Raw genomic sequence first — 14,059 nt, 5'->3', positions numbered from 1 at the left:
AGGACCAGGCTGTTCATTAACACAGGGAGATGAAGAATGCAAGCTTCATGTTCCTAATAACATGTAAACAACTGGAACATCCCCTTATAATGAGTGCAAGTTGGAGAAGGTAGCTTGCAGCCTTGTTCTGGGGTGGGGAGGAGAGGAAGTGATTACTACAGGCATAGGGAAACACGGCCCTCCAGATGTTTTGAGACTGCAACGCCCATCATCCCTGACCACTGGTCCTGTTAGCTAGGGATGATGGGAGTTGTAGTCCGAAAACATCTGTAGGGCCGAGTTTGCCTATGCCTGGATTACTATTTCCAAAGGATAATTCGGCTTGCTTCAGTCTTTTTGTTTCTCTAATGGAGTTTTCTCCTGCTCCGGAGGCTAGAACCTGAACCGAATGACTTCAAGTTATAAGAAAGGAGATTCTGAATCTGACTAAACACCAGGAAGAACGTTCTGACAGTAAGAGCTGTTTGATAGTGGAACTGTTTCTCTCGGGAGGTGGTGGACTCTCCTTCCTTGGAGGTTTTTAAGCAGAGATTGGGTGGCCACCTGTCAAGGATGTTTTAGTCAAAATTCCTGCATTGCAGGCGGTTGAACCAGATGATCCTTAGGAATCTCTTCCAACTCTACTGTGAGACTGTGATTCTAATTAATGAGTGTAGCTCAGGTGCCTTGAAGCATATGCAACCTCAGATGGAATATTTTAGATGGATTGTTACCACATTGACTTTACCACTTGGGCAGTTTGGCTTTTATAATCCTAAAAATACTGGATTTTTGGAGAAGGAACTGGGGTGGGGTGGGGGAAGGGGAGGGGGAACCATCAACAGTTACCTTCCATCCTTTTCCACAGATGGATGTATTCTGTCAGTGGAGGGACAGTACTTAATGTAACCTTTAATTTTGTTCATTTTTACTTCTGTACAATTAATTGTTAGACTCATAACAATTCATTGTACAGACCAGCAGTGGCAAACTGTATAAAGATGGTTTAGTTCATGGGTATGCAAACTAAGGCCCAGGGGCCGGATCCGGCCCAATAGCCTTCTAAATCTGGCCCGCAGACGGTCCAGGAATCAGTGTGTTTTTACATGCGTAGAATGTGCCCTTTTATTTAAAATGCATCTCTGGGTTATTTGTGGGGCATAGGAATTCGTTCACCCCCCCCCCCAATATAGTCCCCGTCCTAAGGTTTGATAAGGTTTGAGGGACAGTGGACCGGCCCCCTGCTGAAAAAGTTTGCTGACCCTGGTTTAGTTCAAGTGATATTTTCTTCCTGCATTTTTGATGCTGTGTTTAGGGAACATAGCATTTGTAAGTAAGCTATGTTGCTGTTCTAACTATATAGTCAGAGCTTTCCAGTGAAGAGTATGCACCCTAAACAGTTGGAAATGATCTAGAGGCAAGAAATAGGTCAGCTTGAAAATAACTAATAAAAAACTGTCGAATGGCAAGTGTACTGTGGCGTGTTAATTACATTAACGCTGCTGTGTAGGAAATACAATAAGTCTAATTTAGTGAGTAAAAATAGTGAGTCAGAGGATGGTAGGCAACAGGGTTTTCTTTTTTGAAAATGAAATAAAATCTATTTCAGCTACCTCTATCCAGGGAAACTAGATAAACATTTTGCAAATCAAACAGGGAAGAATATATATATTTAAAATAATAATAATGTAGTTTGGTGAATTGTGAAAGATCTCTCTCCATAAAGAGGGGAAATAAAAGTGGCCTGGCATAAATAATATTTTCTCTTAAATTGGGGGGAAAACAGAGAAAGGAGGATATCATATTGGCTGGGTGTGTTCAAGAGGTTGGCATTCTAAACATGCAGAAGATTTTAGTAGTAACTTGAGCTGAATTGGCTGCCTTCCTCTTTCCACAGCTTGAGGCTCTCTCCCCCTCCCAACTCCTCCTCCTCCACCTCCTTCTTAAATGCATTTCTGTGCATATACATAATATATTCCAGGGTTTTCAGTGCCTTTCAGTTATTGGCCACTGTAGAGTATTCCCTGTCCTCTACAGGCCACCCTTCTGTTTTTTCCCATAGTTTTTTTTTTTGGAAAATATTGTCTGCTAATATTGTCATCCAACTTGCTTCTTGAGGCTGGTTATTAAATCTGATTTCTAAGGTTCATATTCTATCAATGTAGGGATTTGTTAACTGATGAAAATCAGTTGTTAATTATTGTTGTAAGAATTCTTCCCCCCCCTTACTATTGGTGTATTGCACTATTGGCTGCTGGATGTTGATGAGGCTTAGTACCCGTGAAGTGTGAACACTGCTAGCCCTGGAATACAAAAGCAGATGGCGGAATGTGCTATTTCTAGCTCATACCAATCATCCTGAGGCAAGTGCTGCTGAAATGGTTATTGGAGATGTTTTCAGTTGCTAAGGAGATGAGAAGGATGGAGCTGCCCAAATAACTTTTCCAGTTTTCTTATCTCAGCTTTTCTGAGGATTGAAAAGTATATGTGAGCTTCTTCTTTTTTTCTGGCAGAGGGGGCGGCCACCATCTCATCTTCTGGCTCTTCCGCTCTGCTTCTGTGAGCCATTCAAGTTTAGCGTGGTGGCACTATTCAGGATTCAGCTTGAGGAATGTATTCTGTGGAGGTTCTTCTACCAGAGCAATTTTGGTACACTGAATTTTAATTGCAGTACAGCATGCAGATTTCGGAATGATTTCAAAATGCAGAATTAGGGATTTCTGTTTTTCCCTTCATGGATGTAATTTGGGTGGGGATGCAAGAAGCAAAGCTGTTTTCCAAGTTCCGAAGCATTGTATAATCAGTTTTAGTGCTGTACCAGGTTTCTTTCTTACCCTCAAAAGTTTTGAAGCAAAAAATGGGCTTCCAAGGCAGGTGAAAAATCCTCTACCATGTTGTTATTTTGTTTCTTTTCACACCAGTTGCCTAGCAGCTGGTGTGTGCCATAGCACTGCTGCCGCCATTGCTTTTCCGCCAGTGCTCCAGTCTCCAGCCACCATCAGAGCTTCAACTCTAGTTGAAAAGAGAGCAGGAGCATGTGCGTAGCCAGGATTTTTGTTGGGGGGTTTGGCAGGACTTTTGTGGGGGGGGGGCAGAACTGATGTGTTTGGTCAGTTAAGTATTTCTATTGTTTTACTTGATCGGGGGGGGGGGGGCGGGGAGCTGTCCCCATGAGTGGGAGAGAGTGCTGGAGAGCAGGGGAAAATGGGCATTTAGAGGCTTTTTAGAGGGTGCTCCTCCCCTTACATAATTTTTGCTTATGTGCATGGGGGCCTGGAATGTAACCTCCAAGTAAGTGGGGGCTGGGATGCCTGTATATTTATGCCCCACCTCTCTTCCACGTAGCCTGAGATAGCATGTGAGGTTCTCTTCCTGATTTTATCCTCAAAGCAACCTGCAAAGTAGGTTAGGCTGAGAGGCAGTAACTGGCCCACAGCAGAATGGTGATTCAAATCTTTGTCCTCCTGGTCTTACTTCAACACTCTAACCATTACATCACGCTGTGCTACTGTTCTGGTGCCATTCGCACAGCTCCTAATGTGATCCAAACTAGAGAGGGGCCTTATGGCAGATGTGATGACATCAGATTTGGGTACCAGATGATATCAGAGGGGAAACACATGGCTGAGGGGTGGTTGCAAGCAAGCAAACAAATCTGGCTCTTCCTGTTCATCTTGCTGGGCCAAGGCCTGCACAGGTGCACTGCTTATGTCCTGCTAGCTAAAGTTGGCAGTTAAGAGGGGCCCTCCTGAGTTAGACCAAATCTAGTCCAGCTTTCTGTTCTCCCATTGGCCAGCCAGGTGCCTGCAGGCAGGACTTCTGTGCAATAGCCCTTTTCCTACCTGTGATTTCCCAGTAACTGGCATTCAGAGACATACTGCTTCCAGCAGTGGAGGTAGATCTCAGCCATCATGGCCACAAGCGCTGTGTATCATATTATTATATCTCTTTTTGCTAATTGAGTAATGTCTTCATGGTTTGTGACACTTTTCAAACTGAAGGGAAAACAGAATGTATTCTGTTAATTAGCATGGTACAAAAGTTCAACTTCATTAGTTTTGACTAAGGGATTTATACCATCTGTTGCCTATTGCACTTATTTCATAGAGCAGGGATGTCCAACTCCCAAGAGACTGCGATCTGCTCCCGGGGGGAAAAACTGGCAGTGATCTAACCATTATTTTGGGGACACACACACACACACACACAAAGTTGTTGAGTTGTTTTTTAGCAGGGGCGCCATAGCTCGTCTGTTCGTGGGGGGCACGCCATAAGTCGATAACAAAATAAAGACTCTGCCGCTCTCGCATCACCTATGACATGGCGTTTAGGCAGACCTTCATCCCCGGCAATGCTCCCATTATGTGCCATTGCAGGGAAGCAGAGGATGGGCACCAGGAACGGTCTACCGCCACATGATTGCATGGGTAGACCAGCATGGCGGGGGATCCGCGAAGCCTCCTGCCGGAGTGAACTTCCTGCAGCCTGCTGGCAGGGGCTTCCAAAACACAGAAGTAGCAGGGCGCCAGTGCTGGCGGCTGAGCGACGACCGACTCTTGCCAGGTTAGGAAAGCACACGCGTGGATGCTCTTTTTCCACTGCGGAGGAAAATGAGCCCATGATCGACTGCTATCACCCGGGGATCGACCTGTCTATCGTGGTCGACCGGTTGGACATCCCTGTCGTAGAGTACTGTATTTTTCGCTCTATAGGATATACTTTTCCCCCTCCAAAAATGAAGGGGAAATGTTTGTGCGTCCTATGGAGCGAATGCAGGCTCCTTGGCTTCAGCGATAGCAATGCGAAGCCTCCAAAGTGCAGAGGGAGCTTTCGCTGAAGCCTGGAGAGTGAGAGGGGTCGGTGCACACTGCAGCTGGCTTCTCCCACAATTTCTTTGCATCCAACAAGTCCACGATAGTAAATTTATATTTATTTTAATGTTTTGCTTTGTTTTTTATTAACATGTAATCAATCTATTGTAACATATTTCTTTTTAATATGTTTTGGTGCAGGGTTTTTTTAGTAATGATGGGTAAAATCATGGTGTTCAGAGATCACTGCTCCTTATCCTTTTTCTCTCAAATAGTTTAATCCCAGGTTCAATCCCTGAGATCTAAAGGTAGGACAGGGAGAGAGTCCGATCTGAAACCCCGGGTATCCAATGCCAGTTTGTGCAGACAGTACTGATCTGGATTCAGTTTAAGGCAGGTTCCTATGCTCCTAAGAGTGGACAGGCAGCAGCAACACAGAGAAGGAGCATCAGTGGGTCCAGGGATTCGTAGTGGGCCCTCTACTGGGGGGTCTCAACAGGTGCTCAACAACTTCGACTGATGGGTGGGGACAGCCGAACATCTGTTGCCCTTGCTCTGATGACCTCTAGACTGGACTACTACCAGGGAGGTCTGAACGTACTGATTGCACTGGCTACCAATATATTTCTGGGCTTGATGCATTGTGCTGGGTTTTTTGTTTATTTATTTATATTAAGAATTTTATTTTATAAATTGCAGTACTATAAAGATTAACAATAGCAAATCAAACAGTTACAGATCTCTCATGTTTCATTGTTACAATTGCATATGATTGGAGAAAAGTAATAAGCATTGAAATCAGATAAACAATAAGTAAAGCAACTATATGATAATACCCCTCTCAAACTCAGCTTGGGTAGTTAGAGGTTGTGAGCTCCCAAGAGAAATATTTATGAAAATAATGAGCAGAAACCATACGGTGTCAACATGATTAGATGTAGTTCAGCCCCTTGCTTTCCGCATATCATGTGCTAATCTTTCCATGAGAGCAAGGCGCTGAGGACACTTATACCAATTTGCAGTTAAAAAAATCAGAGGACAGTCAGTACATATAACTCCAAATCTGGCACGTCTGCAGTGCTTACCAATTTGTTTCCAGAATCTTTATGTGGATATGGACCTCAGGGACCACCTCTCCCCATGTGAACTAACCTGGACCCTGCAATCATCATCTGAGGCCCTTTTCTGTGCCCCCTTCATGGGAAGTTTGGAGAGTGGGTTTTATAGACCCTGAAATATAAAAATGAAAGACACACAAATACCCAAACTGGTGTGTTTCTACAAATTGAACTGAGGGATCTGTTTTCCAATAGGAAAATGGTGGGACATGTTTGCTTATATCAAGAGATGGCATTATAGTCAGTAATTCCCCCCCCCCCGGCCAAGGGCCACCATGGTTTCCTCCAAAGTGTATCATCAAAGCAGCAAAACTAATCGTTTTGTTTTGCGGATGCATGAAGCAGTTACTACTGATGCCCTAGTAAATGGCTAATAATTTCCTGCAAATGTTAAGACGGGGCACATGTTCTGGATTCCATCCTGCAATTGAGGTAAGCCTTCTGGCCAGCTGGTAGTGTTATAATCTGTCAGGTACTGTATATGTTTTCATTCTGTGTTGAAGTATCTTGGTTTCCTTATTTTAAGTGTAGTTTGCATATGCTATTTTCTCCCTTTCTTCACAGGACTCATCCCAGGAGAGTGTCATTACACGAGACATTCATCGTACATTCCCAGCTCATGAATATTTTAAAGATACAGGAGGAGATGGGCAGGAATCTCTATATAAGATCTGTAAGGTACGGCCAGATTTGTATGTCATTTGCATTGAAAAGTCTAGCTCCCACTCCCAATGATCAGTACATTTTACACACGTCTTAATAGCTTCCATATATTAACACAGTTTCCATATATTATTCTAAATGCCATTTCTGAATGTTTTCTCATCGTCATCAAATCTTTTATTGGCATCACATACAAACATCCATAGTAACTGAATGTTTTAATATTTTGTAATTCTGTGACACATTGGTGGTTTTCTGTGATTTGTGATTCTGTGATGGTACTGTGAGAATAGTCATCTGCAGTATAATATTTTTGTGCTGCAAGGAAAAACAGGTGATCTATATCATTCAAAGGGCCAATTTTAGGTAATCAGTGATTCATTATTTAATTTGTTCAATGGTATTTAACAACACCTATATCAGTAGACTAGGATATTTTTATTTAAATAATTCAAGCATTATCCACCACCCAGTTATAACACAAGAGGCTTCACAAAAAGGGAGCAAGGTCCATTTGTTGGCTGTAGGTTCTCTTCAACCATCTTCTTGGCAGTATGCTTTGCCTCCTTTTATTTTATTTATATCTGCCTAAATATTCAGAGATATTAATAGTTACCTTCTTTGGATTGTTGTAAGAGTATTATGGGCTGAAGACCAAACAAACAAACAAACAAACAAACAAACAAACAAAACAAAAGATTGGATTAGAACAAACTTGTTTTGCCACAAATTTGATGTTTAGGAGAGGATTATTATTCAAATTGGGGAAGTTGAAGGATTAACAGTCCTGCTATAATACATTGTTCGCTACATTGTATCTAAATCATTAGGTCCATATTCTATAATTCTATTATGGTCTATCCAACCTGGATTTAATCAGCTCTGGGACTATTAATTGTTGTACTCCACGTTGGAATCTAATACCTCATCACTGGAATGCAGTACAGGCATACACACACCCCTTATGCGCTGTGCTAGGAAATAATTCAAACCTGGAAATGGCAGAAGAGAGCTGGAGAGTCCTTGTGACCCTCCCCGGAGCCCGGAAGAATTTTTCTGTGGATTATGAAGGAGCAGGGCTCTGGTGCTGGCTTGAAAAAGGTGTGTGGGGCCCCCCTGCTGCTGCTGCACTACTGTGCTCAGCAGCTGAGAGGCAGGAAAGCTGCTTTGCAGCAGGTCTCATCTGTGCAATTTCCCCAGCTTCTCTGGGGTCACATAACTTCTGAATCCTCTTCTGGGGAGAAAACTCATTATACTTCTAAAGCCGATAGTGAAAAAGGTTTCCGACGTTGACCCCCAAATGGTGTGCAACAGCTCTCTCTGCTGCTCTGCTACCCTGCTCAACAGCTGATGGGCGGGAAGCTGTTCCTTGCAGTGGACTCAACACCGTGGCTTAGACTGAGGGCGAGGGGCAGTAGGAAGGGGGTCTCTGCTGCCCTTTAGATGGCCCTTCTTCCACTCCTACCCTTCCAAATGAAAGTGCAGGAAGGGGGTGGAAATGGAAAATAAAGCCACTTAAAAAAGGAAGTTTCCCACTTACACATTTCACTTACGCACACAAAGGCCAAAACGTAAACCCCTCGTAAGTGGCGAATCACCTGTATTTTTTGTCTCAAATGCTGGACTTTGAGGACTTGTGTGTATGAGAAACCATTTTATTATCGTGACAAATTTTTGGTATAGCCTCAACTTCTGTGGATGATCTTTTTCATTTATAAGGATGGGATGTCATCTTACATGTACCTAGAAATAGAACATGAAAGATTTAAGGTAGTTACTGAGAAAATAACAATTGCAAAGGGCTTCCTAGAAGGGAACTGGCGAAGTCAGATTTTTGGTAATAACTATTTTTTTCAAGCATTTCCTTTCCCCATCATACAAACAGATTAATTTTCTAGGATTTGATACATTGTGGAATAATACTGGTGACCTACTTTTTGCTTGCATGTATATTCAAAGGTGTTTTACTACAGGGAATCAAAATAATTGGTAAAAGTCTCTTGGATTGCTGTGACAGCAATGCACAATTTAATTTGAGGGATGTTGTTGTTTCACATTTTCAAGTTAAAGCAAGTTGTGTTTATCAGAGAAACAACTGCTGTGATTTTAATGAGTAGAATTTACTATGTTTTGGTAGACTCCATATACCAGCTTGTCCAGGTTAATACTCTGTCAAAAGAACAAAACAAAACAGATCATCTCTTCTCTATTTTGCAACAAACAGTTTTAAATACATTTTGAAAGCAGGGTGTAAGATTGAAAAGCCATTGAATGAGGCACTTACTCTACTCTTAGTTGCAATGTATACCTCTTCCCTCTTTTTTGCACTCCAGTTCTTTGCTGGGCTGCTCCTCTGCTATGAGTTGAGCAAATGTATTGGGCCTTGTACCTGTACACTTAATGTAGCTGTTAAACATTTGTCTTTGAAAACACATGCTCAAGCTACTACTGATGCAGTATTTGGCTTTTGGTTTATATAGGTATTGTCATCTATATCTGCACAGCTTTAGAAATCTAGTGACCTACAAAATTCACTCCGATGCATTGATCGCACTTTTCACATATATTGATAAGGGTTAGGATCCCAGTTAGGATTGCCAAGTGTACACCTGTCCTCTGTCCTGCTCTGCATTGATATTATTCTAAATGCAGAATGTTTCATATCAGCCTTAAGCAGCCCTGTTTCAAGAGGCTGGGTGGCTTTGAAAGGAAAGTGTGCATTTTAAATTGAAGTTATAATTGGAAATTATTTCATTGTTACATGTCTGCTAGAAAGCTGCTGCTCTTTCATATAGGGGGCTAAGTTACATAATGAGCTGCTGCAGGGCCTACCATGTGGTTATTTCCTGTGCCAATATGTGACTGCAAAGCAGTCTCCCTTGGAAAATGGGACCTAACCTCAACCTGCTGCAGTTGTGCCTGCTGGGCAGTATCTGTTGGAATTCTTTTTAGCTTTGTCAGTCTTAACTTGGTGAATTGGCTGCCTTCAGCAGCACTTCCACAATGTCTCCTAAATGTCTGGATTAGGCAGATGCAAAGTTCTGTGGGACCCTCAACACTAAAGCAGGTGGGGGAGGATCATAGCTCAATGGCAGAGCACTTGCTTTGCGTGCAGAAGGTCCCAGATTTGATCCCCAGCATCTCCAGTTAGAGTTGAGAGGGTCCCTGCGGTAGGGCGTTCCACCAGGCCGGGGCCAGAGCTGAAAAGGCCCGGGCCCTGGTTGAGGCCAATCTAACCTCCTTGGAGCTCGGGACTTCCAAAGTGTTGTTATTTATGGACCTTAAGGTCCTCTGCGGGGCATATCAGGAGAGGCGGATCCGTAGGTACGAGGGTACTAGGCCACATAGGGCTTTAAAGGTCAAAACCAGCACCTTAAACCTGACCCTGTACTCCACCGCGAGCCAGTGCAGCTGGTAAAGCACTGGATGAATGTGATCCCGCGGCGAGGACCCCGTAAGGAGTCTCGCCGCAGCATTCTGCACCCACTGGAGTTTCTGGGTCAGCCTCAATGGCAGCCCTGCGTAGAGCGAATTACAGTCATCAAGCCTGGAGGTGACCATCTCATGGATCACTGTGGCCAGATCAGGGCGAGAAAGGTAAGGAACCAACTGCTTAATACGGCAGAGATGGAAAAATGCCGCCTTTGCTGTAGCTGCAACCTGCGCCTCCATAGAGAGGGAGGCGTCAAAGGTTACACCCAGAGTGCACTGGCACTAATTGAGCCCCCGCAAGAGATGGGAGTTGGCCCCCCAACCCCATGTTGTCCCGATCCAGCCAGAGGACCTCTGTCTTTGAAGGATTTAACTTCAACCGGCTCCCACGCAGCCATCCAGCCACAGCTTCCAAGCATCTGGTCAGTGTGTCCGGGGCTGAGTCAGGATGGCCGTCCATCAACAGATAAAGCTAGGTGTCATCTGCATATTGATGACAGCCCAGCCCAAAGTTTCAGACAATCTGGGCAAGGGGGCGCATAAAGATATTAAAAGATATCCAAGGACACATGTTATTTTTGTCCTGGATATTTTGGTGCTGGTGTTGTTGAGCATTGGAGGGTGGGTCCACAGACAGCTCCAAGGGTGGCCCTTCGGGGGGGGGGTCCTCATAATTGGTTCCTGTACTCCTCAAGCTCCTCAGCCTGTGGGGTGTCTGAGTCATCCTCTGAGTACTCTGTGTCTTGTACTAGGTCAGGGCTAGGCATAACAGTGTCAAACAAAAATCTCCAAAATGCTTCCCTGTGCATCTGGCTGGCCACTGTGAGAACAGGATGCTGGGCCATTGGCCTGTGTCAAGGAGGGGGTCGCTTTCCCGAGTCCTCCCTCCAAGCTACTAATCCATCACACACAGGCACCAAACAGGTTACCAAGCTTCATTGGCTCCTTCTCTGGCACCAGCTACAGAAGATCAAGCAGCAAGTCTAATACACAGCATGTTCTCTCTCCCTCCTGGCAGGTTAACTCAAAGATTTATAGGGGCTGGGGGATGCTGGCAATCAGCCAGCCCCATCACATTCTCCCACTTTGGGGACTAATTGTTACCACCTGCCTGAGGGGCCCCACCCCAGCAATACTTGCTCACAGGATCTAGGGGCGTAGGGAGGGAAGAGTGGTGGGCGCGGGGTGCCCCGGGTGTCATCACTGAGGGGGGTGTTCAGTCAACAAATGCGGTGAAACGTGGCTGAACTCGACGCTGTGTAGTGGAGAGCGTATGGATAAGGAGTCAGCATAGCTATGTTCTGCCTCTAAGGTCAGAGGGAATATGCAAGAATTGCACTGGCACGGCCACGGGGTTTCTCCCCTCCCTCTCCATCGATGGGGGAGAGTGTGCCTGTGCTGCTGTCCCCTGAACCCATTCAGGCTCAGGCATCGCCCTTAAAGCCCTTAAAGGCGGAGGCAGGCGAGAGGGCAAAGTGAGCCGTCCCACCAGCACTTGGGAGCTGCATGGAGCCGCTTCTCTCTTCACTGCCATCTCTTAAACACCTGTATCTCTTAAACACCTACACTCAGGTATTCATGGGCTTCTTTTCTTGAGTAATGGGCTGTGTTTTTGAAATTGCGAACTAATTAACAGGACAACTCTTTCCTCCTTCCTCTCTGTCTGTCTGTCTGTCTGTCTCTCTCTCTCTCTCTCTCTAAACTCTCATCTCTCTCTCTCTCTCTCTCTCTCTCTCTCTGTGTGTGTGTGTGTGTGTGTGCGCGCATGCGTTCCCCCTCCGACCTTTCCACATCTCCCAGCTTAAGTGTTTCCTTCTTCGCTTTAAATCCTTTCTCACGTGGAAAGACACTTTTGGGAAGCGATTTTGCCGTTTTGGCTCCTTTCCCCGAGAATTATGGTATTGTAGAGTTGGAAGAGGCCCTGTTGAGGATCATCTAGTCCAGCCCTCTGGAATGCAGGAATATGCAGCTGTCCCATCCTTTTTACATTTGCTCTCAGCCCTCGTTTGCCCTCCTCCTGCTATGTAAATTTGCATATCTCCCTCATAGAATCATAAAGTTGGAAGAGACCACAATCCAAGTCCCCACTCAGCCATGAAGTTCACTGGGTGATCTGGGGCCAGTCACTAGCTCTCAGTGAAACCCACCTCACAGGGCTGTGGTGAGAATAAAATAGGAATCACAGAATCATAGAGTTGGAAGAGACCACAAGGGCCATCGAGTCCAGCCCCCTGCCAAGCAGGAAACACCATCAGAGCACTCCTGACGTATGGTTGTCAAGCCTCTGCTTAAAGACCTCCAAAGAAGGAGACTCCACCACACTCCTTGGCAGCAAATTCCACTGTCAAACAGCTCTTACTGTCAGGAAGTTCTTCCTAATGTTTAGGTGGAATCTTCTTTCTTGTAGTTTGGATCCATTGCTCCGTGTCCGCTTCTCTGGAGCAGCAGAAAACAACCTTTCTCCCTCCTCTATGTGACATCCTTTTATATATTTGAACATGGCTATCATATGACGCCTTAACCTCCTCTTTTTCCCTCCCTCCCTCCCTCCCTCCCTCTCTCTCTCTCTCTCTCTCACACACACACACACACGGTTGCCTTGGGTGCTAGCCTACTCAGAGTAGACTCACTGAAATGAATTAAAAATCCAAACATTGATTTCAAAGGGTCTGCCCTAAGTAGGATTTAGTTGGGCTGTGAAAAGGCCCAACGGCCTAAATCCACTGTACTTGAGCACTGTACTTATGGCTGTTCACAGAAGTAGCATGCAGGTATGAGAGATTACATCCTCCCTTATTGCTCCTGCTTTGCACTATTCTTGGGTGCTTTTGCCAGGCAGGAATAGGTGCTTGAGCTCTGTCTGTGGTTGAAGCAAGAGAAACAAAGAACATGATGAGGCATTAAGTAAAGCAAAGAAGAGGTGGAGTCTGAGGTGACAGGAACTGAGTTCCTTCCCACCCCTTGGGAAGCGGGGTTGGGGGGAGAGGAAGGAAGGACAGGCGGAGGGGAGGGGAGGACCGTGGCAAATTGACAGGACTCCTGCATGAGGAACAGCGAGAGGGACGGCAAACACAGCCACTGCCCCGGGCAGCAAAAGCCTTAGCTACGCTACTGACAGGATCACTACTTCGTGACAGCCTGATCCTGCGGGCTCATCTTATGTTCCTACCTTGCACCTTAGTTATCAAGTTAGAAGGAGGATGGTTGACTGCAAAAATCTCAGTTACGTCTGCTCAGGGTGTGTTGTTGGACATGATGGATGATAACTACATTTTACTCAGGGTAGACCCACTGAAATGAGTTCATTAATTTCAGAATAGATCTGTTAAAATTAATGGACCTATCTTAGTCATAAGGTGAGTCCATTAATTGTAATAGGTATTTCTGAGTAAAAAGTAGTTAAATACCGCCCACTATACTGTAGATAATTATTGTGGATTTCCACAATCTGCTCTTAGATTTTTGAACAATAGACATGTGTTCATATGATTTGAACTAATACTGAATTAATAATTATAGTCTTAACTAACCAGTGCGATACTGATTCAGAATTCATGTCATCTTTTCTCTGATAAACAATGGGTAGAACCTTCTTGATTTTAACTATATATATATATATATAGTTAAAATCAAGAAGGTTCTATAGAGTTCTATATATATATGCTTTTGTAGTCTCTAGTCAGGTCCCATGCTCATAACTATTATACAATTTAAACATTTTGTGTTCTAGTCTGCAAAGATGTCAAATTCTGGTGTTCAGTTTAGGTTCTGTATAGAAGGGTCCAAACAAAACAAGGTTGCTCCTACTTTGAATTTGGAACACTGATGAGAACACTCCCATGGCTTCCTGGCATTAAAAATCTTGCTTGCTGACAGATGACACATCTGCCATGTATTACCAGGCAAGGCGCAAACCATTATATAGTCTTCTCTTCTTACCACCTAGGTGTCTTTGCAAAATTATATGGTTTAGCCTTGCCTGTGTTGCCTTGAAACCAAGTTCATTCTGATGCCACATGGAAAACAGTAGCACAGAAGGTGGCATCCTTTATTTAG

At 44.5% G+C, this 14,059-nt stretch overlaps 1 protein-coding gene across 2 annotated transcripts in view; it reads left to right on the top strand.

The window, feature by feature from the left end:
- Positions 1-14,059, top strand: part of RABGAP1L (RAB GTPase activating protein 1 like) — a 150,030-nt gene that overhangs the window by 69,948 nt on the left and 66,023 nt on the right. For both annotated transcript variants that reach the window (XM_083446304.1, XM_083446305.1), the window contains exon 15: positions 6,473-6,586. In XM_083446304.1, the coding sequence (XP_083302430.1) occupies positions 6,473-6,586 (114 nt within the window). The remainder of the gene's footprint in view (positions 1-6,472; positions 6,587-14,059) is intronic.

The sequence above is a fragment of the Podarcis tiliguerta genome (genome assembly GCF_965153285.1).
Source record: "Podarcis tiliguerta genome assembly, chromosome: 6".
NCBI classification, from domain to species: Eukaryota; Metazoa; Chordata; class Lepidosauria; order Squamata; family Lacertidae; genus Podarcis; species Podarcis tiliguerta.
This window is presented reverse-complemented; position numbering and strand designations above follow the sequence as displayed.